General features: G+C 45.6%; 1 protein-coding gene across 2 annotated transcripts in view; it reads left to right on the top strand.

The window, feature by feature from the left end:
* USP43 (ubiquitin specific peptidase 43) overlaps positions 1–3,619 on the top strand; it is a 58,170-nt gene extending 54,551 nt beyond the window's left edge. For both annotated transcript variants that reach the window (XM_039231664.1, XM_039231663.1), the window contains exon 15: positions 1,933–3,619. In XM_039231664.1, coding sequence (XP_039087595.1) covers positions 1,933–2,984 — 1,052 coding nt within the window. In that variant the 3' untranslated portion in view covers positions 2,985–3,619. The remainder of the gene's footprint in view (positions 1–1,932) is intronic.
* Positions 3,620–27,305: the final 23,686 nt, after the last annotated feature.

The raw sequence follows: 27,305 nt of genomic DNA, 5'->3' as shown, positions 1-27,305 counted from the left end.
AATGTAGGCGATTAAAAACTCCCAGAAATAATCTGTGGAAGGCAGAATTCCCCAGGAACCTCAGAGATGCTGTCCGACCCTTCCAGTCATTGATGGGCATTGGGACTCTGCCTTCTGGTCATTTCTTCCCCGGGAGCCTGGCTGATGTGTCACATGCTGCGCTTTCTCTACCGGTGCATACTGAGCTGTCACCTGTCCTCTGAGAATCCCCAGTCCCGCCTCACGTGGCTCATCCCAGGTGGCCATGCTGCTTACCGGGGCTATATTTGTGGCACAGCCCTTGCTCGTATGGGGCTTGCTCTCCTACTCCATGACACAAGCAGTCAGCTGTCGAGGAAGTCTTTTGGAGTTGACCTCAGGTCTTTCAACACACGCAACTGTCCCTCCACCATGTGGGTTGTGTGTTTCAGGCGAAGGTTTTTACTCTCTGTGATTACAGGCATCTTATAAATGAAGGCAGACACTGCAATTTGTTTTTTGTTTTTTTGCTTTTATTATCACCTGAAAATACACATAACAAAGTTGATCACTCGAAGCTTTTTCAAGTGTACGTTTCAGTGATATTCCATACATTCCACTTGTATCGCAGCCATTGCCACTATCCGTCTCTGTAACTCTTCATCTTGTAAATCTGAAAGCTTCTGCTTGTTACACAATAACACTGCCCTCTCCTCTTCCCCAAGGCCCTGGCCACCACCTCTGTACTTTCTGTCTCTCTGGTTACAGCCACTCTGGGTAACTTGTGAGGTGGTATCATGCAGTATTTGTCTTTTTGTGACTGGCTGCAGAGGTCCCTTGAGACTCCATATGAATTTCAGGATGGATTTTTCCATCTGCAAAAAGCCCCATTGGGATTTTGAAAGGAATTTGCATCAAAGCTGGAGATCGATCGTTCTGGGTAACGTTGCCATTTTAACAATATGTAAGCCTTCCAATCCATGAACATGGGATGTCTTTCCATTTATGTTATCTTTAATTTCTTCTTAATGTTTTGTAGTTTTTTGTTATATAAATCTTTTACTTCCTTGGTTAATTCCTAAGTATTATATTCTTTTTAAAAAAATTTTTTTAAGTTTATTTATTTATTTTGGAGAGAGAGAGACGGCATGAGCGGGGGAGGGAAGGAGAGAGAGGGCAAGAGTGGGAATTCCAAACAGGCTCTGCGTTATCCGTGTGGAGCCCAATGCAGGTCTCAAACTCATGAACCTCATGATCATGACCTGAGCCAAAGTCAGATGCTCAACGGACCAAGCAACCCAGGCTCCCTGGATGCTATTGTAAATAGAAGTGTTTTCGTAACTGAATGTTTCTTAAGAAGAAGCATACATCCTTGGTTATGTGTGTATTCCCTTTAGAAACATTAAGATTTGGAAAAGAAGAAGAAAATCAGTCACAGTATCCCACGGTCCCCTTGACACCTTGTCACTTTAGTGTTTGTCTTCATAATTGTTTATATGTTTGCACATGCGTGTATCACACACACGAGTATGTATTTTTGCAAGTTGGATTGCGCTGTTTTTTCCGACTCTGTTTCTCATTTAAGCATCACACATGAAAAGTATCTTTCCAACCATACACAGGTGTTTAAGACACAGAGGGAAGAGGTAAGTGGCATCTCTGATAAAATTAAATGCACAACTTTTTAGTTTTTCTTTTTAGCCCAGGATAGGGTTCTCTGAGAATCTCGCATTTGAAAGATACAGGCACCTAATGTAACCTGGAAAAGGAAGGATTTCTGCTGGGCACAAGCAAACACTGATGCCTCCGAGGGCTAGAACCTCCATGTCTTGCTCACTGCTGTGTCCCCAACGGCCAGCACGGTGCCCGATCCATCAGGGGCGCTCAGTCAGTGTCTGTTAGACAGATGGCGGGCATTGCCACTCATTGCAGCTGGGAGGGCTGTTTGGTCACTGATGCTATCGTCTCTTACAGGAGAGCCGGAGCCCAGGCGTCTGGTACGGGGCGTACGAGGCCGGAGCATCAGCATGAAGGAGCCTGCGCCTTCCAGGGCCAAGCAGGGGGCCTTTAAGACCATGCCCCTCCGGTGGTCTTTCAGACCCAGGGAGAAACCACCCGGTGCAACTGTCGAGTTGGTGGAGTACTTGGAGTCCCGGCGGAGACCCCGATCCACGAGCCAGTCCATTGTGCCGCTGTTGACGGGCGCTGCCTACGAGAACGTGGACTCCGCCCAGGGTGACGGCAGCGGGCGGGCCAGCGAGAGGGTGCCTGCCCGGGCGCCCTGCCTCCCAGGCCACCCCGGCCCTCGTGCAGCCCCCGGAACCGCAGATGGTCTAAGTACAGCCAGGAAAGCCAAGGGGAATGGAAGCCAGGACATCAGGCTCCCCAGGTGGCTTGACCTGCCCCTCACGGTGATGCCCTCGGTGCGGAACGAGCAACGAGCCCGGCCGGAGGGCCAGAAGACCGCGAGCTGCAAGGGAAGTGGCCCGGCAGGAAGCCTTAGCAGAGCACCCTCCCCCACAGAGGCTCTGAGCACCACGGAATTATCTAGAAATAGTGCAGACAGCCGCCAGAATGCCCGCGCCAGGGCGAGGGCTAATGTGGATGGCAGGGATGCTGAGCCGGACAGGATCCCACAGGGGACCCTCACCCTTCTGAGGTCCATGTTTTCCAAGAAGGAGAACAAATATGATCGGCCACAGGTGGCCCCCCAGGCGCCCCCAGTCTCCCTGGTGAGCGGCAGGCTGAGCCTGGCTGTGGATGAGCAGGCTCGAGGCTCCTCTCCTCCCCCCTGGGCCCGGGAGAGCCTGGCCAGAGCCCCCGGCAGCCGCCCGGAGAGGGACGTGTGGTCAGCGCCCAGCTCCCTCCGCCTCCCTCGCAGAGCCGTGAGGCCGAGGGCCAGCGCCCTGGGCCCGTCCCAGAGGACCCTCCCAGGGGAGCACACTCCCTTCGGCACCTTGCAGAAGGTGAAATACCACACTCTTTCCTTGAGTCGGAAGAAAACGTTACCCGAGTCCAGCTTCTGACGGTGGGTTCCAGTCGTGAGAAGCTTGTGTGTGTGGAGAGTGGGCTCCCGGAAGCCAGTTGTCTCGGGACCCCGGGAAATAAGTTTAACTTAGTTTTGTTTTTGTTTTGGTGTCTGCATCTAGATTTTCCAACACAGCATGTCCAAATACTTTCCTGAACTGCTGGGTGCTTTTACCTGTGCAGGCCACCAGGGGGTGCTGTGGGGTCAGCATTGCTATTTCAGGGCAAGAAGTGCTTCATTTCAACAATTCTAGGGCCCGAATCCCTGCACTCAAGAGTGACTTGGGTGTGGGCCAACTTTGCAGCCGCGGACATAAGAGTCTTCAACACCAAGTCAGTTCTCGTCATTGGCTTCTCTCTTTCAAACCTCTAAACGCTTCCCTGGGATACAAGCGTCCAAGATGCCAAAATCACGAGATAGCGGGATTCTAGGAGAGAGATGGAAGAGAAGTGATTGAGACTTTAAGAAGATATTTAATATATAAAAAAAATAATTGTATTACTGGTTTTCAAGGTATTTAAAAGAACTATTTTGATACTAGGAATAAAGGAGGTTTTTTTAAAAAAATATAAATAAAAACATTTCAGTATGAGACCTATGTACATGTTAATAAAAGCCCATCAGTGAAACACATGAATGGCTCTCTGGGTTATTCAAGGCTAACAAATGATCTTTTTTTATTTTTTTCAAAGACTTTATTTTTAATTTTATAAGTAGGCTTCACGCCCAGCAGGGGGCTTGAACTCACAACCCTGAGATCAAGACGTGAGCTGAAATCAAGAGTCCGATGTTTAACTGATTGAGCCACCCAGGCGCCCCTCAAAGCTTTTATTCTTTTAAGTAATCTCGATACCCAACGTGGGGCTCGATCTCACAAACCCGGGATCTAGAGATGCCTGAGCCGGGGCATCTGGCTGGCTCAGTCGGTTAAGCGTCCGACTTTGGCTCAGGTCTCGCGATTCGTGAGTTTGAGCCCCGCGTCAGGCTCTGTGCTGACAGCTCAGAGCTTGGAGCCTGCTTTGGAGTCTGGGTCTCCCTCTCTCTCTGCCCCTCCCCTTCTTCTACTGTCTGTCTGTCTGTCTCTCTCAAAAATAAATAAACCCAAAAAATTAAAAAGCCACCTGAGCCACCCAGGCACTCAACCAACGAGCGAATCCTGCTTCTGCATCAGCTTGGCTCCTTGCTGTTGGCATCAGAAACTAGTGACTTGTTTCTGAAACCTCAAAGGGCTTTGAAATAAAACGACTTGCCATTTCCTAAGGAAATTCCAGTCCCTTTTGGTCTCTCTCTGGAGGGTTTGGACTCCCGAGGCTCAAGAGTCTGAGCCTGTCCCCACAGACTGTTAGTTGACGTCCGGATTCCTAGAACTTTATTTGTTCTTTAGCAGCTGTTCTGACAAACACCCTGTCACCTCGTACTGGGAAGCTGCTGCGCCTGCCCCTAGTAGGACCTGGGTCTGTACTTAGACAGCATGTATTCTAGAAATACCTCCTGTCTGATGGGAACCGTTTGCTCAAAACCTCCGAGTCCAAAAATTCAGTTTTCCTTCATACAGATTGTGTGACTCATTGGTATGTCCTTGCTACTTCCTTCTTTCCTTAAGAAGGAAGAGTGAAGTCCTTCCCCCCCCCCACCCCCTCCGCCCAGTGAAAAAGACTACTTACTTTTTTTTAAATTTATTTCTAGGAGAGAGAGACAGACAGACAGACAGCGTGAGCAGGGGAGGGTCAGAGAGAGGGAGACACAGACTCTGAAACAGGCTCCAGGCTCTGAGCTGGCAGTCAGCACAGAGCCCGACGTGGGCCTCTAACCCACGAACCGCGAGATCATGACCTAAGCGAAAGTCAGACGCTTAACCGACTAAGCCACCCAGGCGCCCCAAGACTACTTACTTTTGCACCACGGTTCCAAGAGCTGAGATCACACAGTAGGAGGGCCCAGCCACTTCGCCCCCGAGGGCCACACGTATACCAGAAGACCTGTGTATCTGCATTCAGAAGACATCCAGGCAAGAACCTGGGAGAGAGGCTGCGGTGAAGTAGCTGCATGACCTTGGGAAGTTGCTTCCTCCGTCTGGTCTTCCCTTTCCTCATCTACAGGTTGATACTGGACCAGACCCTCCCTCAACTCCACCTGCACCCTGAGTCTTGACTTCTTGCCTTCCACACTCGTTGGGAAGCCAGACTCTGGAGCCAGGCTGCCTGGGGTTCCAAGCCCACTCTGCCACTGCCCAGATGTTTGAGTTTGGGAGGTTACTGAGGCTCCCCTGTGGTTCTTGTCTATGAAGTGGGGTAATTATAGGACCTGATTCAATGGGCTGTTGACAGTATGACACAAGCTAATTAGCAAACATTAGTTATCACTGTTACCGGGACTCTGAGCTGTGAGTAGAGGATTCAAGTTCAAGTCAGTGTTGCTCTGTGAACTCAAGGTCCTTCCAGTTCTTGGTACGAGCTGGTTTAGAATATTGTAGGGGGATATAGGGGAGATCCCGAGAGGCCTACTAGTGAGATGCATTCATTGGAAGCCGAGTAAATACTTTTTTGACACATAATTGATTCTGGAGGTTTAAAGCCCTTCTGTTCCAGTGCCTTAGAAATGGACTAAAGTTGAATCCATTTTTAGAGACCCTGTGACTTCATCTGTCTGCCGTCCAGCCCATTTAGGGGCCGTATTTATTTTTTTGTCTCTGGCTGAACCCAACCAGCTCCTACCCGGGGAACGTTCTGAACTGAAATGTTGATGAGTCAACTGGCAATTCTGTACAAAATACTGAGAGTGGTGCTCGTGAGATCGTTTTGATGTTAACCCAAATCCTAGTTTCTTTCAGCCAGAACCTGACTCCCCAAAGAAGCTGCATTAATGAGAACCCTTTTACACACATGTTGTGGACCCTAAATCAAACCATTTTAAGGCCAAAGTGAACTTACGGGCTCACATAGCTGGAAAGTCGAGAGGTAGCATTAGCTCGATGCGGGGCTTGGACTCCATGTCCAGTCTCCAATGACAGGGTCAGGATTTGGGTTTTCTCTTTGTCTTGGCTCTACTTTCTTTTTCGTTGGCTTCGCGTCCAAGCAGGGCTCTTCCTCTGGAGTAGCAAAGGACTTCCAGACATACATGGGATCCAGCACAGCCCATTTCCTGTAAATTCTCCCCAATAGGCTCTATTTGAATGGATCGGCAAGCAGGGACCTGAGCCATCGCTGTTGGTAGGGCTGTGTCACACATGCTGACATTTCTGCTTATTCTTGAATCTACCTTCTTCTTCCCATCTCTTAGCTCATTGATCTAAGACCCTCCAATTCAGCCCATCCAGCAGATGAAGAGTCCCCATAAGTGTCAACATATTGGAAGGGGGCATCAAATTTCAAGAACACTCCGTTTGTCGAGAAGATGGTCTGAGCCATGTGTTAGGCAGTGATGCTTCTTTTCCCCTCCCCTAAGGTGGTTAAGTACAGATGGAGTCGTGAAAACAACTGGTGGCCTTTTTGTAGAGGCCCCAAGTTCAAGTTCAGGGGTAGCTATTAATGACGTGGACTTGTGGCAAGTACATGGATGCCTTGGGGCTTTGGTCTGTGCATCGGTGTAATGAGAACCTTACGCTGGCGTGCTGGGGTGGGCTCGCACCAGCTCCCAGGAGCCCACTGCTAAATATTCCAGAATGTCCCCAGGCATCGATGTATCGAACTGGCCATGGGGTGCAATTATTTATAGCATGGGAATCAGCAGATGCTCAAGTCAGGTTTTTTGGTTTTTTCCCCTCTTGGAAAGCCCGTTTGCCAGCACATCACTGCAATGATGATACCATCACTTGTTACTTCATAAGATTATTTAGGGAAACATATTTTAAAGCTGGAAATTAGTGCTTACAAAGTGGTTATGGGTCTGGGCTTCAGAACCAGCCAAACGTGGCCTCAAAAGTCTACTACTTCCTAATTTGTAGCCTTGGGGCCACTTGCTTCCTCGGTCTGAGACACAGCGTCACGTGCGGCAATGAGAACGCCCATCTTGCTGTGTTGATGTGAGAAGTGAATGCAGGAAACAACGAGCGCCAGTAACATCGAGCAAATAACGTTATTTTGCAAGGGACTGAGCACACTTCATTTAGAATAGATTGAGATGTTAACCAGCAGAGCTTTTAATAACCTTCTCTGGTTTACCTCAACGGTTTCATGGACTGTCAGAACAGATCACGTCCTCACATAGAAGCTGGTGGCACTTTCTGGATATGTTCCGGTTTGGTCGGGTTCCTGCAGCAACGCTGGGCAAGCCGGCACTGAGTCACATCTCTCCCTTCGGGTTCCACGCTCAGACGCCTCGGAAACTGGAAATCTGCAGGGTTGGGAAAGAGCCCTTCAGTCTGGTTCTGGATCCGGGTGTGTAGAATTATATGACTTTTGGGGGAGAGAGAAGACCCCGTATTTCCCAGCCTCTCTTCTAAGCCTCATTCCCCAAAAGGAAGAAATATGAACTGGATTGGGTCAGATTCCACGTACATATTAGAGGGCAAGTTACAGTCTTTCAGAAATTCGCCTGGATCTCTGTTGCCTTCTTTGGCTCCCGGCCTCCCTGGGCGTAGGTTGACAGGTCTAGCCATCCGGTTCTTTCCCTTCTGAAAGGCTTCAGAAGGCAAACCGCTACCACTGCGCCCCCCACCTAACATTTCCAACCTCCCGCCAGGGCTCGCTTAGTCTTTAAACATTCCTGTGATGTTAATGATATCACATCCATTTTGCAGGTGTTGAGGCTAAGACATGGTGTAAATACGTGGTTTGGGTCCCATTCGGCCATTTTTGACCTATCAAAATGGCAGTTCCATGGGGTCCAACCTCATGACTTGACCAAGATCAGCTGTCAAGTTGTAGGAGAGCCGGAATCTGCCCTCTATGGAAACAAGTTTTCAAGCGAGTGCCTGCAGAGTTCTAGCAGGTACTGCAAACGACGAAGAGGATGGGAAAACATCAAGAGCAATGAATCTCATCATTCATCGCCCTGCATCGAGATAAAATTCAGTCTGCATTTAGAATATCCTTAAAATAATTTAAAATCAGGATTATCGAAACCGATGTGATGTGAACACAGAGAAAAACCTAATAATAAGTTGAACATAAACATTTTGGATCCTCTCGACAAAGTCACGCCCCAAAAGGCGGACATGGAGACGAGACCTAGGCCAGCAGGTCAAGTTCCTGACCTTATTCTCTCTTTCCTGTCTCTGATTGGTGGTGTGATCTGAGTTTAGCCCTCTTAATGAGCGGCTCTTTGTTTTCGGTTTGCTTTCAGTGAATAGTCAATATGGCTTCCAGGTGAAGGAAGGGCTCTGAGGCTGTTTCCAGGCTGCAAGGACCGCTCTTTACGAACACTCCCCACTCTGTCATAAAAACTCTCTGCCTTTATTTGTAATTGTTTAAAAAAATTATATATAGCATACAATGGCATCTTGCCACTTCCTTTTTTTTATTTATTTTGAGAGAGACAGAGACAGCACGAGTAGGGGAGGGACAGAGAGAGAGGAGAGAGAGAGAATCCCAAGCAGGCTCCATGCTTTCAGCACAGAGCCCAATGCAAGGGCTTGAACTCACGAACTGTGAGATCATGACCTGAGCCGGAGTCAGACGCTCAACCGACTGAGCCCCTCAGACACCCCTAAGTTTCCCTAACTCTTGCCATTGGTGAATCACTCAAGCTGGATATCAGTGATAGACTTTTCAGAATGGCACGCACCTGCTTGGGGGTCCCATGTCCCATGTGCTGTCCCGTCAGACCACGGTACCCTAAAACACTTATTCTCCACAGCAACCTCCCAAAGGTGCCTCCATGTCTTCATTTTCCTTTCAGGAGCTGAGGACAAGGATACCCCAAACAGAAGCGTCTACGCCAGCCTGGTAGAAGACCTCAGCCCCTCGGGTGCAGCTGACTTAGGGTAAGCTGCACCCCGGGGAAGCTCTTACGAAACAAGTTACTATGAAACAAGATTCTTCTGAAGATAAAGGAATCTCAGAGTAAGGCTTACTTGAGGTAAAGGAAAGAGGCTCACGATGTGAGAAACAGTTAACAGGGCTTAGAGATAGCATTGAGGAGACCATGAACAACTCAGGAGTCCTCCAGGCAGAGACGTGGCAGGTCTGATTTTTACAGCCAGACACACGTTGACTTCAATGACTTTGAGCAAGTGACCTCATCTCCCTGGGTCTTACTGTGATTATATACAAAATGCACAAAGAGATTCTTGCCAGGGTCCCTGGGTGGCTCAGTCGGTTAAGCGCCGACTTGGGCTCAGGTCATGATCTCACAGTTCGTGAGTTCGAGCCCTGCGTCGGGCTCTGTGCTGACAGCTCGGAGCCTGGAGGCTGCTTCGGATTGTGTCTCCCTCTCTCTCTCTGTTCCTCCCCCATTCACACTCTGTCTCTCTCTCTCAAAAGTAAATAAACATTTTAAAAAAGAGAGAGAAATTCTTGCAAGTAGAGGGGTCCTTCTAGCTCTGATAATTCTTTGTTCTGGAAAGTGGTTCTGAAGCCAGACTTTGTGGAGCCAATGACTGGATCCATTATTTACTAGATTTGCAGTTTGGGCCCATTCCTCCCCCGTAGAACGAGGTTAGGGGCAGAGCCCACCTCACTGAGTTATTGTAAGGATCATACATATTTGAAATATTCACGATGGTACCTCGCACATAAAAGTGCTCAGTCGGTGTTTGGTTTTATCATGTCCATGACCTTCTCATCGAGGTGGGCTTTGTAAATCCTGGGGGAAGATTTAGAAAGAGAACAGGACGATGGGAAGTAGTTCACCTGCGAACAGGTCGTTGGTGGAGAAGGTTCTGTTGCAGTAGGAAGGACACAGGAAGCATTTGACTTTCTCTTGAAATCGAGAGAGCTCTACTCTTCAGCTCTGGTCTGTCCACCCCGCCCCCCGGCCCCCCAGGATGCTGGGTCTCTGAGAAGAAGGCAAGGAGACCTCTCCTCCACTTGCCCCCGTCTGTGTGGAGCTTGCGTTTCCCGCCGGGCCCCAGCGTGGCCAGGAGAACAGTGAGACCGTTTTCTCTGCACGCCCTTGCCTGGTCCCCGATCTTGTCGCCGTGTGCGTCCGTCAGTGTCCGATCAGGAGACAGACACCACGTGGGAATTCGGGCAAGTTTAATATAAACTTCTGTTTATATAAAGTTCTGTTACCTAGAACGTGGTCGCTTATGAGGGGCGAGGAGAAAAGGAGTTGCAGTGGGCAGACGCAGCCTCTGCCTCTAGGACTAAGGTGGAGCATCTGAGCAAGGTGCTCCCTGGGGCTGAGATGCTTTGCCGAAGATGGAGCACAGGGGTGGCCCGGGGAGGGGTGGGGGGACTGTGTGTGGTGTCGCACTGGCACAATTTGCAGGGAATCTGCCCTCGAGGATATTGGGGGGCTGTCCCCCAGGAACACAGCAGTGCAGCCCCCCAATATCCAGTGCAGCTTGGGGAAGGGGCCGGCTGCTGGGTGCTGCTGGCTGCCGCCCATACTGGCCACGGTGCACAGGGACATCATGTGTGTGCCACCGGAGCCTGCCCAGGGAACACCCAGAATGAGGACCAGAGTCCCCTTCTTTCTGCAATGTCTCTCCAGTATCCTCTATTGCCAAAGATTAGCATTGTACCCACTGGAAATGGAGAGATATTTAGAGGGTCTGGGGACCCACGTTCATAGAGCAGATGACGAAGAGTGAATTGGCAGTACGATGAGATCAGGTCCTGAGGTGTTTTCCCTATTCCCGTTTTATGGATGAGCAGGGAACCTGGTCATGGGTCCCCACTTTATGCAGGAGCCTCAAGTCCTGTGCCCTGAAGAGGTCCAAGAAGACCCCCATGGTCATGGACACCAGCCGCCACAAACCTCCAATGCTCTGAGCTGTTCAGCTCACACTCACTTCTGATCATGGAATTTCATTTCTATCACAGGAAACTAGGGAGAGCCCTTTCTTAACCTTGAGCGTTGTTATATCTTACACCTCCCGTTGTTTTCTTTATTTCTGGAATCAGCGTAAGTCCTTTGTTCTAGTCCAGTCCGCCATGTTGACCGGCAGTTGACCCAGAAGTATCAGGCACCGCGGAAACGTTTTGTGCACGTACACAGCGATGGGGGTAGGATATTTTATTTTATTTTTAAGTTTGTTTATTTTGAGAGAGAGCATGCGCATGCACGGGGAAGGGGCAGAGAGAGAGAGAGAGAGAGAGAGAGAGAGAGAATCTCAAGCAGGCTCTGCACTGTCAGCACAGACCCGGACGTGGGGCTCGAGCCTACAACCGTGAGGTCATGACAGTTGAGCCGAAATCAAGAGTCGGATGCTTAACGGACTGAGCCACGCAGGCGCCCCGGAGGTAGAATATTTTAAGCTTTAATTTGCAAATCCACGATGTGGTTTTGTAAATACAAAAACAGAGAGGATCACCTCTTAGCATTTTCTTATAGGTAAATTTAGGGTCGCAAGGGGCCTTATGCTATTTGATCATCATAAAGGAACAAGAAACCATTGGGAACAAAGGAGAAAGAGCACCAAACCGGAAGTACTACAACCAGGGTGGGAGGGCAAAGACCCACATTTTGGAGGCCACCCCTCCTCCCTCGACCTCCCCAGTTCCCAAGCACGGGGTCTCTCGCCTGTGCCTCCTGGCCTTTGTCGTTCTTTCTCCCTGGAACATACTTTTCCTCTTCATCCTGGCAACCTTCCACATACCCTTCAAGCCTCGATTCAACCATCACCTCCCCTGGGAAGCCCTCCTGAAACCCCGGCCAGCAGTGTGGCCCCTCTTTCTGGAGCTGCCTCTGAGTCAGTCCCAGGGGGCCTTGAGGCTCTCTTCACTTTCCAGGAAATGAGAACAACCCTGCAGTAAAACTCCTGCACCAGATCCCACTCAGGGCTGAGCTCCCTGCAGCCTCCGCCTGAACTCTAAGCAGGCTGAGTGCATCTGCGGGCTACTTTGAAAAATCCAGAAGCATGTTCTGGGCAGTGGAAGCCTTTCTATGGTCCCTGACATCCCCACAGAGTCGGTTCTCAGGCTCAAATTGGTGTCTCGGAAAGGACACAGGATCTTGGAAAAGCCTGTATACCCCTGTCCAGTAGGTTCATATGTGCATCTGATAATATCCAGTCACATACGGTCAGAACATCCTGGGATGCCTTCCTAATTTAACCTTGTACTGTGCACTTTTCATCAATATGGGCTACATCCTCACACCACCGTGAAAAACTTATTTATTTGATTTGTACGATAGGCAGTGTGTTATTTGGGGAGGGAGAGAATCTTAGATTTGCAATCAGAATGGCTGGGCGAGACGCTTTCTGGTCATGCAACTTTTGGCCTCTTTAGGGGATTCTAAAGGAGAATTTCAGGTCCTCACTGTCGTTTTCCTTACCTGAGATCCTTAACCAAGAGCGTGGCGGGGCCTCACGTAACGGCCCCACTGTGCCTTGGAGCCAGAGCGTTCTATGGGCCGCCATATTGAAACACACATGCTCATGCACTTTGACGAAGGTAAGTGAATTAAATGTACTTTTCATTAAAAAAAAAAAAAAAAAAACACCAAATAAGCAAGGGTTGGATGGTGACTAGGCATCTTAACCAGCACCTTACCTTAGTGGGTTCAGCTGGACGGCCCCTCCTAGCTTACTCCTCAGCAGAGTAGGAATAGATGAGCATTTTGTCCTCTGCAGAAGGGCAGCTGTGCATTTTGGGATTGATCTTGTTGATGATGGCTGAGGTCCAGGGTATGCGCTCACCTAATAACTCACTTCAAGTGTTTTTTGTTTTTTTTTTTAGAGGATTGACTAAGCCCTTTTCAGGATGTAAGAACTGCTTTGAGCTGGTTACTTAAGTAAGTTTCACATGATTGGAGGATTATCTGTCACCTACCCGTTTATCCATCTCTTTTGTTTATAATGATTTCCAAATGTGAAATCTTTTTAAAGATACAGTGAAAGTCACACCCGTCAGAATGGCTAATGTGAACGACTCCGGCAACAACAGATGTTGGTGAGGATGCAGAGAAAGAGATCTTTCGCATGGCTGGTGGGAATGCAAACTGGTGCAGCCACTCTGGAAAACAGTATGGAGCTTCCTCAAAAAATTAAAAATTGAACTACCTATGACCCAGCAATTGCACTACTAGGTATTTATCCAAGGGATACAGACATGCTGTTTTGAAGGGGCACATGTACCCCAATGTTTATAGCAGCTCTATCAACAATAGCCAAAGTATGGAAAGAGCCCAAATGTCCACTGATGAATGAATAAATAAAGAAGATGTGGTTTATATATACAATGGAGTATTACTTGGCAATCAAAAAGAAAGAAATCTTGCCATTTGCAAGTATTTGGATGGAACCAGAGGGTATTGATGCGAAGCGAAATTAGGCAGTCAGAGAAAGACAAATATCATATGACTTCACTCATATGAGGACTTTAAGACACAAAACAGATGCACATAAGGGAAAGGAAGCAAAAATAACAAAAACAGGGAGGGGACAAAACATAAGAGATTCTTAAATATGGAGAACAAACAGAGGGTCACTGGGGGGGGGGCGGGTGGGAGGGGAGATGGGCTAAATGGGTGAGGGGCATTAAGGAATCTACTCCTGAAATCATTGTTACGTTATATGCTAACTTACTTGGAAGTAAATCAAAAAATTTAAAAAAAAAGAATAAAGACTGTATTTGCTACACACACACACACACACACACACACACACACTACAGTGAAAGTGGGACGCATCACCTCTTCACAACAGAACGAGTTCTCTTCCTTAACTATCCATGACCTCATTCCCTGTGAAAATAGGCTCTCCTTTGAGACCCCCTTTAACCTATCCGGGCCTGTCTCCAAAACACAAAAATACACCAGAAAGAAGAAAGTACAAACTTAACCATTTCCTTGTTTTGCATGGAAACGAGTAATTGGCCGCCTCTATAGTGGGTGCCCCGTGAAGTGTATTTGCTCATTCTTCAAGTGTCCACCCGCTAGCATTGGATGCGGCTGCCCAGGGATGGTGTGGGTTTGCACACCTGAGCTCTCAGCAGATGTGATCTTCCTCAACCCAGGCGGCAATAATGGTGGGTGTTGGTGACCTGAAAGAGGACTGTTCCAGGCTGAGGAGACAGAGGCCTGGAGGGTGAGGGAACCTAAGTCAGGGAGCTAGTTCCCCAGGGACTGGGGAACACGAATTAAGTGACCTCCTATAGCAATAACTCAACACGCCCACCATCGGGGTTTTGGACTTCTAGTTCAGTGGCCTTTCCACAAATGTGGTGAAAGTCCTCCCCAAAGTGTGGGGTTGTTTATCAATGTAAGATACAAACACCCCGCATCAAAACAGGCTCTGAACTGTTTCTTGGTACAAAGCAATTGTCTGACAAACGATATGACAAAATTCTAGCCATGGGAAGCTGGGTTCAAAAGGATTGATTTGGGAGCTGCGCTTGAGCCCTTCCCCCTTAGTGTCATTTGGGAGACTCTGTGATCTTTGACGTTCCAGGGGAAATCAGAGATAAGGGTGACAGGAGGGGGCACTGAGTAAATAAGCAAGCAGGGTCTATCCTTTTTTTTTTTTTTTTTTTAACCAACTCAGACTAGGCAGCAGTGAACATTAGTGTTGTGTCCTTTCCCTTTCCAGAACCAGAAGACTGATCATGGTGATAGCCCTCCGTCAGAACCGCCCTGGCCCACTGGCTGCCTTCACCCCTTGCTCATCTTTGGGGATACCTGAGGCCATGCTGGGTCTTCCTTGTTGTGGCGCCCTGTAGGAGGAAGGCAGGATGCGTGGATAGAGGGAAGGAATATACAAAACTTTCCTGTCCAGTGCATATTGGAAGAAAGGCTAATTAAATATTTGCAATCATCCTTAAGGATTCCATGTTATTCTAACCATTTCTTTTCTTGTTCAAATCTCTTCTAACCCTTAGTAGCCTACTTGTTAGTCAACCACCTTGAACTCAAAGGAGTCGTGAATGGGTAGTAAGAAGACCACTGTGACAAATAATGGCCAAATAGTGTGTTAATACAACTTTTCTCTAATCCGTCTTCAAAACCATGCTGAGGTACAATGGATAGCAAGCAACAATTCAAGTATCAGAATAACTGTTTTCAAAAATGGAAGTAATAGAAGAACTAGAAAAAATATACAGTGATGCTAGTGAAAATAGTATCTGGGAAAGTCTAACAGAAAAAGCAAAGGAAGAATTACCATAGGGAAAGACAACTATTTGATTGTACACAGATTTTAAACTTTCTCTACATCAGAAGCAAGTGAATAAAAATTGGGAGATACCTATGAATCTCTACCTCTATCTCTCTACATATATAGAATAACTCAACATTTAAAATATGAAATGCAGTTTTATAAATAATAGGCAAATAGTAAAATAAGGAAGGGCATGAACAAAATGTACATAAAATAAAGTAATTGGCCACAAACACAAAACCGTTTGAGGCAAGTGGTATATTCCAGACTGGCAAAGGTAAAAAGCAATTGAATGACCTTGGTTGTACAGGAGTGTTGAATCACTATATTGGACACCTGACACTAATATTACACAGTACGTTACCTACTTGGAATTTAAATAAAAACTTAAAAAATGACCTTGGGGGAAAGTTAAGAAAAGATGGATTATGACCAGAATTTTCATACATTTACTGCTGGGAGTGAAAATTGATGGAGCTTTTTAATAAAATTGTATAATGTGACAAAGGTGTTTAAAATATTTGTGGCCTATGGGGAACCTGGGTGGCCCACTTCGTTAAGCATCAGACTCTTGATTTTGCCTCAAGTTATGATCTCACTATTTGTGGGATTGAGCCCCCCATGGGACTCTGCACTTGGGATTCTTTCTCTTTCCCTTCCTGCCTCTCGCTCTCTCTCAAAATACATAAATAAACATTTAAGAATAGAATAGAATAGAATAGAATAGAATAGAATAGAATAGAATAGAATAGAATATTTGAGACTGAGCAGTTACACTTCTAGGAATTGCTCCAAGTCAGAGATGGGCTAATCCCTGGGAAAATGTTTATAATATATACTTTCAGGTGAACAAGGAGGTTGACACAATTATATGTATCATATGATTTCAATTATTATTAAAATTATAAATATTTTAAAAGAACAGACTGGACAGATTTACTTAAAAAATGTTATCAATGGCTAGATCTGGGTAGGTAGGTTTAGGGAGGGATCTTTTTTTCTGCTTTCCATTGTTTTTTAAGTTTATTTATTTATTTTGAGACAGAGAGAGTGGGGGAAGGGACCGAGAGAGAGAATCCCAAGCAGACTCTGTGCTCTCAGCGTAGAGCCCAACACAGGGCTCGATCTCATGATTGTGAGATCATGACCTGAGCTGAGAACAAAAGTTGGATGCTTAACTGACTGAGCCACCCAGGCACCTCATATGCTTTCCAATTTTCTAAATATTTTTTTATATGGAGCCATCTGTTACTAACAGAATAAAAAAAAATTTTTTTTTAAAGTAAGTTGTTGCCACAAATGGCAAAGGCACTAAAATTTAGCATATTCAACCCTAGTGCTTGGCAAATCAACCCCAGTGCTTCCCTGGGGTGGTGCCATAATTCTTACTGCAATTCTCTTTCTTTTTTCCTTCGGTCTAGACCAGCGCTGTCTGTTAGAACTTTCTGCAGAGACAGAAATTTTATATATCTGGGCTGGCCGGTATGGTATCCAGTAGCCACACGCGGCTCCTGAGTATTTGATATGTGACTGGTAGGACTTCAGAACGGAATTTTTCATTTTATTTAAAAGCTCCATGTGGCTGGCGGCTACATTCATAGATGAACGAGACATTTGAAAAGCTACCTAGTTTTGTGTGTGTGTGTGTGTGTGTGTGTGTGTGTGTCCCAAGGATGTTGCAAGAGTGAGCCCTCATCCACCTGCATTTTGGTCTACACTGCCTCTTAGAGAGTCTCCTCCATTTCACTTTCAACAGAGGATTCCCATTTCCACACTCAGATCTAGCTCCCTTGCCTGAGCAATGCATTCTTATTTCTGACTTCATGCTGGACATTTTCACTTGGCCTTATGCTCAGCATCTCAGGCTCAACATGTTTAGCTCTTAAGTCTTCCCCTCCCTGTGGAAAAATAGCTCCTACTCTGTAAATGGTTAAATCAATCTCCCAGGCACCTAGGTTGTCAGCCTTCTTTCTTCTGTGGCCTGTTCCCAACCTCTAAGATCTCCATCCCTTGTGTCTCTCCATCATTCTCTCCATTTCCACTCTGGAGGCTTTAACTCCTTCTGCACAGAATACTCCGCTGCAATTGGTCTTTCTGCACCTTTATCATATTTCCAGAGGCCGAATCCAGAATCCACAATATATATGCTTCCTAAGATATCATTAATTCACATTCACGCCACAAACACCGTAGAATACTCGGTGTGTCCATGGCATCATGCCGGGTTACCAGGAGGGGTACCGAACATGGATGGGACCTCCCTCCTGCCCACAAGGCATTTGCAGGCTAGTCTGTGATTTGCAACTTGAGCAAAATAAAATTCTCCACGGATCTTAGCAGAAGCCCTCAGATGGGCTGCGGATGTTCTGAGAAGGAAAAAATTATAGTATTGAAGAAAATCCATGAAAATGCAGCTTTGAAGATTGATAACATGGATGTAGCAGGAGGAACATGATAGAATCGTTGGGAAGGTTTCAAAGAAAGACAGAGAGAGCAGAGGTGGAGCCAGTAAACTGAGAACTAGGTTCCAGATCCCCATGTTGTTGAAGAGCAGATTCGAGGAGGGAAGGGAGAATGGACGAGGTGGGAAGTAAGGAACCCCAGTGGAGTTCATCACTTGAGCACGTCATTGATAGGAGACCAACTGTGCATCGCAAGGGAAGAAGACAAAGCCAACATGTGAAGAATGAATGAAAAAATACTTTTCATGCAACATGTCTTCTGAACACAGGCCGAGCACCTCCTATGTTTCCCAGCTGAAGAAAACAGCCATGGACATGGCTGTCCAATGTCAGCTGGCTGTTTCAAGCGTGTCACACTTCCTGGAAAAAAATCACCGTACACGTAAAATGATCAACATTCTTGTTTTATGGGTGACTTGCAGGGCTTTTCGGGGGAAAATCTAACAATTCTTTTTATCTGGACAGAAGGTTTATTACAGTGTCATACGTTTATAATACATTTGACAGTTGTTAATGTTTGGAGTTTGGACTGACTTTAGGACATAATCTCCCTCTAAGATGTGATCTGCTGGTGACCTAGTGATCGGGGCGAGGAGGGCGGAATTCAGAGTTTGAGATCTTAGAGTCGTTGTCAGGTAAGAATAAGATGACGTTGGTATTTATACATCCCAAAATAATGGTGGAGATTTCATATTTAGTGTTCCCACTGTGTGCAGGTCATTGTGTTACTTGTGTTACTGCTGGGATTGCAGAGGTGAATGAGATGCTGTGCCTTTCAGACAAGGAGCTTCACAGGGGATGTGCCGAGCAAGAACTCCTGAGAGGCGTGGGGGTGTATTGTCACGGCGTAAGCCACACACGACAGTGGGGATGTTTCTGGAACAGGCTAGCTTTCCTGGAGCTGTAGGTTTGCATAAGATGTTAATTAAACACAAGCCTGAAAGAGAGGTCTGTGGGTGCCAAGACGGTCAGGGAGGAGACACTGAATTCTTTGGATCAAGGAAGCTATATAATAAAAGCTGCACTTGAGGAAATTTTCTATCTTATAATCTATTATCTTTCTCTCTTTTAGAAAACCAAGGTACATGGATCACACTCAAAGCTAAATTGCTGGTTGGGCAGAGAAGTTGAAGTCCTACAACCCTGCGTCACGAGCTGGACTGGACAGAGGAGGGTGGTCACAGGCACAATGAAATGCTTTGACTTTGAGGTTTTCTGACCCACTGTTGCAAATCTGTAGCCATTTCATTTTGGACTGCCTCATGGGCGCCCTGGAATGACCTGTCAGGGTGTTCTCAAACATAATATAGCCAGCACTTTAACCCGCCAAGGATTCGTTTATTTAAAAAACTTGGTGGCTCATTTCGCCTCTGAAGGAGCCCATAGATCATTTGTGAAGGAACCAGGAGGAATCTGTTGGAAATTCTCTTGGCAGAGATGCTCAGCGGTTCAGGTTAGAATTGTGTTGCTTTGGGCAGGAAGCCACAATGAAATGCGCGGAATGGAGAGCATATGAGAGGTAGTTTCCATTCAGGTATTGTTCCATCCACTCAGATGAACAGACAAGGGCTCGAAAACAACTCTAATTAAATCCAGAAAACAGGGGCGCCTGGGTGGCTTAGTCGGTTGGGCGTCCGACTTTCGCTTAGGTCATGATCTCGCGGTTCGTGGGTTCGAGCCCCGCGTCGGGCTCTGTGCTGACTGCCAGCTCAGAGCCTGGAGCCTGTTTCAGTCTGTGACTCCCTCTCTCTCTCTGACCCTTCCCTGCTCACGCTGTCTCTCTCTCTCTCCTAGAAATAAATAAAACATTAAAAAAATAAATAAATAAATAAATCCAGAAAACAGAGTGGAGACTTGCACCGGAAAATTAGAATCTTTTTGAAAAATAGTCAAAGGAGAATTCTAAAAATGAAACAAAAATACAGTGTCAGAAGCTAAGAGCTCAGTAGGTGGACTTAACAGCACGACGGATTTGGCGGACGACAGGATGAGTCAATGCAATTGCAGGTCAATAAAGAATATCCCTGCAACGAATTGACTTGAACACGCATTTAATGGATTATCTTGCAGCAAAAAAATAAAACAAAAATACAAACCACAGGAGACTTTTTCCGAGGAAGACATCCAGATGGCCAGTAGACACATGAACAGATGCTCAACATCACTCATCATCGGGAACATGCAAATCAAAAGCACAGTGAGGTACGACTTCACACCCGCCAGCATGGCCAAAATCCCAAACACAAGAAACAGCAAGTGTTGGCGAGGATGTGGAGAAAAAGAAACCTTCGTGCTCCATTGGTGGGAATGCAAACTGGTGTAGCTGCTGTGGAAAGCAGTATGGAGTTTCCTCAAAAAATTAAAAATAGGACTACCATATGATTCAATAATTCCACTACTGGGTACTTACCAAGGAAAAATGAAAACACTAATTCAAAAAGATATGTGCACCCCTATATTTCTTGCAGCATTATTTACAATAGCCAGGATACGGAAGCAACCCAAGTGTACATCAATAGGCGAATGGATAAAGATAATGGGATAAAGATACACAATGGAGTATTAGTCATAAGAAAGAATGAGATCTTGCCATTTGCAACAACTTGGATGGAGCTACAGGGTACGATCCTAAGTGAAATAAGTCAGACAAAGGCAAATATCATGATTTCACTTATATGTAGAAGTTACAAAAAAAGACAAATGAACAAAAAGCAGAAACAGACACATAAATACAGGAAATAAACTGGTGGTTGCCAGAGAGGAGGAGTGGGGGATGGGCAAAATGGGTGAAAGGGAGGGGAGGTCCCAAAACCCAGTTATTGAATGAAGAAGTCACCCGGAGGAAAGGTACAGGAAAGGGAATATAGCCAGTGGTATTGTAATGATGCTATGTTGTGACAGATGGTGGTGGCTATTCTTGTGAGCACAGCATAGTGTATATAGATATCGAATCACCATGTTGTACCCCTGAAACTAATGTAGTCTTGTGTGTTAACTATACGGCGCCTGGGTGGCTTAGTCGGTTAAGCGTCCAACTTTCGCTTAGGTCATGATCTCGCGGTTCGTGGGTTCGAGCCCCCGCATCAGGCTCTGTGCTGACTGCCAGCTCAGAGCCTGGAGCCTGTTTCAGTCTGTGACTCCCTCTCTCTCTGACCCTCCCCTGCTCACGCTCGCTCTCTCTCTCTCTCTCTCTCTCCTAGAAATAAATAAAAAATATTTTTAAAAAGTTTAAAAAAAAATAAAAAAAATACAGACTACTGATAGTATGCAACAAATGGAATTGAGTCATGAGAAACTCGTGTAAGCAAAAAAAAGACACACAAAAGTGTACCTTATGATGTCACTTTTATGAAACTCAGGAACAGGTAGAAATTGTCTGTGGGTGGTAGACATCAATGGTGGGGATCGTTATTGACTAGGTAGGAGGAAACATTCTGGGGTGATGGAAATGTGCCATAACTCGATTCATGTGGTCTCCCTGGTATTTTCTTTACCTGGAAATTAGATCTAAGGCATTTGAGGTCTGTCTTCACGTTAAGGATTTCCGTTAGCATGCCTCAGCAGCGGGGTTTGGTATTCTCCTGTGTCTGTCATAAGGTACTTAATATCTGGTTGACCTGCCTAACTCTGCTGACCTTGACCACTTGACGAAGGTGATGACTGTCTGATGCCTCCATGGTACATTCCGTTTCATCCCTCGCTACGAGGAAGTAATCTACAGATTATTATTTGGGTAATATGAATTTCTGATTCATCATGATGCCTTTATCTAAAGGTCTTTAAAATTCTTTTCATTTATCAACAGCTTTCTTGAAGTACAGTTGTTATGCAATAAACCTGACATATTAAAAACTTAGAATTTGATATACTTTGACATCTATTTCCACAAAATGATCACCACCATGATGATGATAAATGCATTATCACTCCCCAAAGTTTCCTCATGACCCTTTCTAATTCCTCTCTCCATACTCCCTGCACCTCAGCTGTTCCCCTTTGTCTCACAAGCAATCACCCATCTGCTTTCTGTCACTAGGTCACTGCAGATCAATTTGCGTTTTCTAGAATTCTATATGAAAAGAATCGTGCAGTATGCACCTCTGGTCTGGCTTCTTTCATTCCGTATGACTTTTTGATACTTATCCATGTTAGTGCGTGGATCCGTAGTTCACTCGTTTTTATTCCTGGGCAGTAGTCTGTTGCATGTAGTCTATACCACAATTGGTTCGTCCCTTCATCTGTTGGTGGACCTGTGGGCTGTTTCCACTTTTTTGGTTGCTATTAAGACTGCTCTGAATATTTGTATACAAGTCTTTGTGCGGACGTTTGCTCTCATTTCCCTTGGAGATGTATGCAGGAAGGGAACGACCAGGTCAAATGGGAGGTGGAGGTTTCATCTTTTTAAGAAACTCTGGTACTGTTTTCCAAAGTGCTTGTAGCATTTTCCACTTCTGCCCACAGTGAATGAGTTCCAATTGCTCCATTTCCTCACCAATCTTAAGCGGTTCAGCCTTTTTAACTTTAGCCATTCTGATAGGTGTGTGGTGATATCTCATGTTGGTCTTGAATTCCCTATGGCCTCAGGATGATATACAGCTGGACAGAACCTTCCTATATATATGTATATATAGGAAGAGATTTATTATAAGGAAATGGCCACATGAATGGGGAGGGTAATGGCCTAGAGACTCAGGAAGGAGTTGTAGGTCACGTCCAGAGGCTGGCTGCTGGTGCGGGAGCAGGGCAGCCTTTTGTTCTATTTAGGCCTTCAACTGATTGGATAAGGCCCCCACCCACATTATGGAGGGCCATCTACTCTACTCAGAATCCATTTAAATGTGGATATTATCCAAAAACACTCTCACAGAGATACCCAGAATAAGGTCTGCCCAAGTCTCTGGGGACCCCATGGCCCAGCCAAGTTGACACATAAGATTGGCCACCCCCCACCCCCATATATAGCCTTTTATGTCTATCCCTGGAATGCTTTTTGGCAAGAGTTATGTAGAAGCAAGCATCTTCCTTCAGTCTTATCATAACAGCTTCATGTGTTGTGCTTCATAGGCATCCATGTTAACCCCTGCATCAGTGCCAAGAAGCAAGGACTTCCATTTTCTCATGGGAAGTATCTAAAATAGTCAAATGCATAGAATCAAAGAGTGGAGGGTAGTTCCCAGAAGCTGGGGGAGAGGGATAATGGGGATTTACTAATCAACGGGCATAGCGTTCCATTTAAGTAAGACGATGTAGTTCTAGAGATCTACTGTACAACATTGTACCTATCGCCAACAATTCTGAATAATACACTGAAACATTTGTTAAGAGGGCAGATCTCTGAACACATTAAATGTTAACACTTCTTTCTACCATTAAAAAAAATTAGCTGAGGAGATGGAGGTTTGGGGAGGCCAGGTGATTTGCCTGAGATCGTACAATGCAGAAGAGGCCAAGACAGGGTCCAGGGCTTGCCGTCTTCGCTGCAGATGGTCTTAACCACTAGGCCATCCAGCCCCCTGTGCAGCTGGACAGAACCTCAGGCTTAGAACTGAGCTTTGTCCTCTGCTTGGCCTCGGGGGTTCTCGCCGTCTTCCCTGTTCTTTGTCTAGGGGGCAGGCAGCTGGAGGCAGGTATCAGAAAAAGATGAGTGATGTTCTCGGTGTATGAGTTGCTACCCTTCACACTGCCATTCTCTGTCCAAGATAAAGAGGGAGAAAAGTTTTAAGCAAAGGCATCTATCTGCAAGTGGAACGTGACTTTGGCCAAGATGATCTTGGTATCAGAAGCAGTCAGAGAGCAGACCTCGAACTACTGTGCTTCTGTGAGACAACTTGGGGCAATGGTCTTCATCAAGAGAATAACTTATTTCATTCATTCTGGGCACGCCTGTTTACACACTTAACCATCTCTCAAGTTGGGAGGTGTCACAATTGATGGCATTCTATCATTATGTTCTAGTCTACTTGGCAGCTATATATTTATATATATACATATATTTAATGTTTATTTATTTTGAGAGAGAGAGAGACAGAGAGAGACAGAATCCCAAGCAGGCTCTGCATTGACAGCACAGAGCCTGACGTGGGGCTCAAACCCACAAGCCGTGAGATCGTGACCTGAGCTGAAATTAAGAGTTGGATGCCTAACTGACTGAGCCCCCCAGGTGCCCCAAGAATGTATTTTAAAAAAATCATGGCATCTTAATGAAATATCGTAATTACATCATGTAAGAATTGGGTCAGATCGACTGTTGGGTTCAATAGCTATTCATCAGCTAGAACTTTGGGTTCGCTCTTTAACATTTAAGAATTATCATGTGGTAAAATGAACTTTTATGGAATGTGTGTATGTATATGTCTAAGCATTTTAACTACGGACAGGTTCGTGTAATCACCACCACAATCAGGATACAGAACAACTTTAATCACCTTTAAAATCTCCCTGTGTTATCCCTTCACACTCCTTCCTGCCCCCCAACCCCCGGCAATCACTGATTTCTTCTTCATAGTTTTGTCTTTTTGAAAATGTCTTGTAAAGGCACTCCTTCAATATGCAAGCTTTTGAGACTAGCTATTTCCCACTTATAATGCCTTTCAACTCATTCAAGCTACTGCCTGGATCCATGGAAGCTACAATTTGTGAAATCATTCACCTGGGGAAGAAATGTGAATTGCTTCCATATTTAAGCACTTATAAACCAAACATCTGTATACACTGATGTACGGGGTCTTGTATGAATATAAGTTTGTTTCTTGAGGGCAAATCCCCAGGTGTGGGATCATTGGGTCACATGGTATGTGTATGGTTTAGCTTTAAAAAATTTTTTAAATTTTTTTTTAATTTTTAAAATGTTTTTTTATTTATTTCTAGGAGAGAGAGAGAGAAAGAGAGACAGCGTGAGCAGGGGAGGGTCAGAGAGAGAGGGAGTCACAGACTCTGAAACAGGCTCCAGGCTCTGAGCTGGCCGTCAGCACAGAGCCCGACGTGGGGCTCGAACCCACGAACTGCGAGATCATGACCTAAGTGAAAGTCGGATGCTTAATCGACTAAGCCACCCAGGTGCCCCTAAAAAATTTTTTTTTGACATTTATTCATTTTTGAGAGACAGAGTGTGAGCAGGGGAGGGACAGAGAGAGAGGGAGACACAGAATCAGAAGCAGCTCCAGGCTCCGAGCTGTCAGCACAGAGCCTGATGCAGGGCTCGAACTCATGAACTGTGAGATAATGACCTGTGCTGAAGTCAGATGCTTAACCAACTGAGCCACCCAAGCGCCCCTACAAACAAATGTATAGTTTAGCTTGTCAGAGACTGCCCAACTGTGTTCCCAAGTAGCTGCACCATTTTGTATTCCCACCAGCAGTTCATGAGATTCCTAGTTGCTATGGATCCTTGCCAGCACTTAAGACTGGCAATCAAGCACTTAATTTTAGCCATTCTAGTAGGTATACAGTGGTATTTCTCTGTGATTTTAATTTGCGTGACCATTGTGGCTGATGGCAATGAACAACTTTTCATGTGCTTATTTTTTATCCATATATACTCTTTGATTCAGTATCTGTTCAAGTCTTTTGTCCACTTTTGGAATCGGTTGTTTGCTTATTGTGAAGTTTGAGGACTCTTTACATATTCTGTATACAAATCCTTTGTGGGCTCGGCAGTTTGCAAACATTTTTGCACAAACCGTAGGTTGGATTTTCAATCTCTTACAAGTGCCTTTCTCAGGGCAGACATTTTCATTTTGATGAAGTCCAACCTATTTTTTAAAAAATCAGAGGTTTTGCTCTTGGCCATGTTGAAGACTTTTTTTGTCTAGCCCCAAGTCCCCCAGATTTTCTATGTTTTCTTGTAACGAAAAGTTTTATAGTTTTGCCTTTTAATCTATGATTCATTTTGAGGTAATTTTGTAGAAAGTATGAGAATTTAGATTGAGGCTCCTCCCCTTCCCCCCCCCCCTTTTTTTTGCATACAGAGTTCAAATATTCCAGCACCATTTGTGGAAAAACTATCCTTTCTCCTTTGTGTTGCGTTTGGACTTCTGTCTAAAACCAATGGATATATTGAGTGGGTCTGTTTCTGAAATCTTTGTTCTGTTTGTCCCTTTCACCAATTCAATACTGCCCAGATTACAGTGAGTGGCTCACTTTGGGCTTAAATAAATTTCATTCTACCAACGGCATGTGGCATATCCCATGTGATGTGACATGCTGACCTAGGCTGCATCTACACACTGGTTAAATCAAAACACTAAGGAAGCTTCAAAGAGGTGAGAGTGGGTGCCTCTGAGAAGTGGAATCTGGAGAAGAGAAAGGCTGGGGTCAGGCTGTAGTTTTCCGTGATATTCTTGACTCAGTTCCACTCTTGACTTTTTATAGTCTGTATTTTTTTCTACTTGGAAATGTTCAATATCAATTTGTATTGTTTAAAAAGAAGTGGAGATCGGGCACCTGGGTGGCTCAGTCGGTTAAGCATCCAGCTCTTGACATTGGCTCAGGTCATGATCTCATGGTTCATGAGATCGAGCCCCACGTCAGGCTTTACGTTGACAGCGTGGAACCTGCTTGGGATTCTCTCTCTGCCTCTCTCTCTCTGCCCCTCCCTCATGCCCTTTCTGTCCTTCAAACTAAGTAAATACACATTTTTTTAAAAAAGAATAAAAGAAGTGGAGATAAACAGGGGCAGTATTCATGGACATTTGGAGGTGCCAACAATGTTCTGCTTTTTGTTCTGGGTGCTGATAAGCAGGTGTCTTTCTCTTACCAAAATCTGCTGACATGTCCACTCATGACCTGTGTGCCTTTCTGCATGGGTGTGATGTACTTTAATCAAAGACTTGACCCAAAATGTAGCTACCTCGGGGACCAGGATTGTGAGTTGAAAGACTAGATGAAGAATTTTACTTTTTGCATCATAACCTTCTCTTGTGTTATTCCCCCCCCCCATATTTTGATGTATGACCTTCATCACACGATATATAAAGGGATTTTCAGCACGTCAACTATAACAAGAGAAAGAAGTGGACCTCTATGTATGTACTTGGTGAAGATACCCAAGACAATCCCCTAAGAGGAAAAACAAGGTGTAGAACTGTATGGTATAGTATGCTGCTAAAAAACAAACAAACACACAAACAAAAAGGTGTACCTGGGTGGCTCAGCTGGTTAAATGTCCGACTTTGGCTCAGATCATAATCTCACAGTTTGCGGGTTCGGGCCCCGCATCGGGCTCTGAGCTGTCAGCACATGTAACCCCAAAGTTGTAACTGACTTCTCCAGGATTGGAATGGAAGACGGGGTGGTAACAAGTGTAAGAGCTGTGCTGACAGCTCAGAGCCTGGAGCCTGCCTGGGATTCTGTGTCTCCCTCTTTCTCTGCCCCTCCCCTGCTCGTGCTGTATCTCTCTCTTAAAAATGAATAAATACACATTGAAAAAAAAAAAAAAAGACTGGAAAGCCAGATACCAACTGACTTAGCTTTTTTCTTCCTTCATTTTATATTTCCTTCATTGTATATTTAAGAGCCAGAATTCTACGATGAGGTTCGGACTTCATTTTCCAATCTCATACTTTTCTGTGTGGGACTTTTACATAATGAACATGTATTAATTTGATAATCATGAAAAGCGAAACGAAGTTGGAAAGTTAGTTACAAAATCATA

This window comes from Hyaena hyaena, unplaced genomic scaffold (assembly GCF_003009895.1).
Source record: "Hyaena hyaena isolate Hyena2069 unplaced genomic scaffold, ASM300989v1 scaffold_58, whole genome shotgun sequence".
NCBI classification, from domain to species: Eukaryota; Metazoa; Chordata; class Mammalia; order Carnivora; family Hyaenidae; genus Hyaena; species Hyaena hyaena.
The sequence above is the reverse complement of the archived record's forward strand: the minus strand, read 5'-3'. Positions and strand labels throughout refer to the sequence as shown.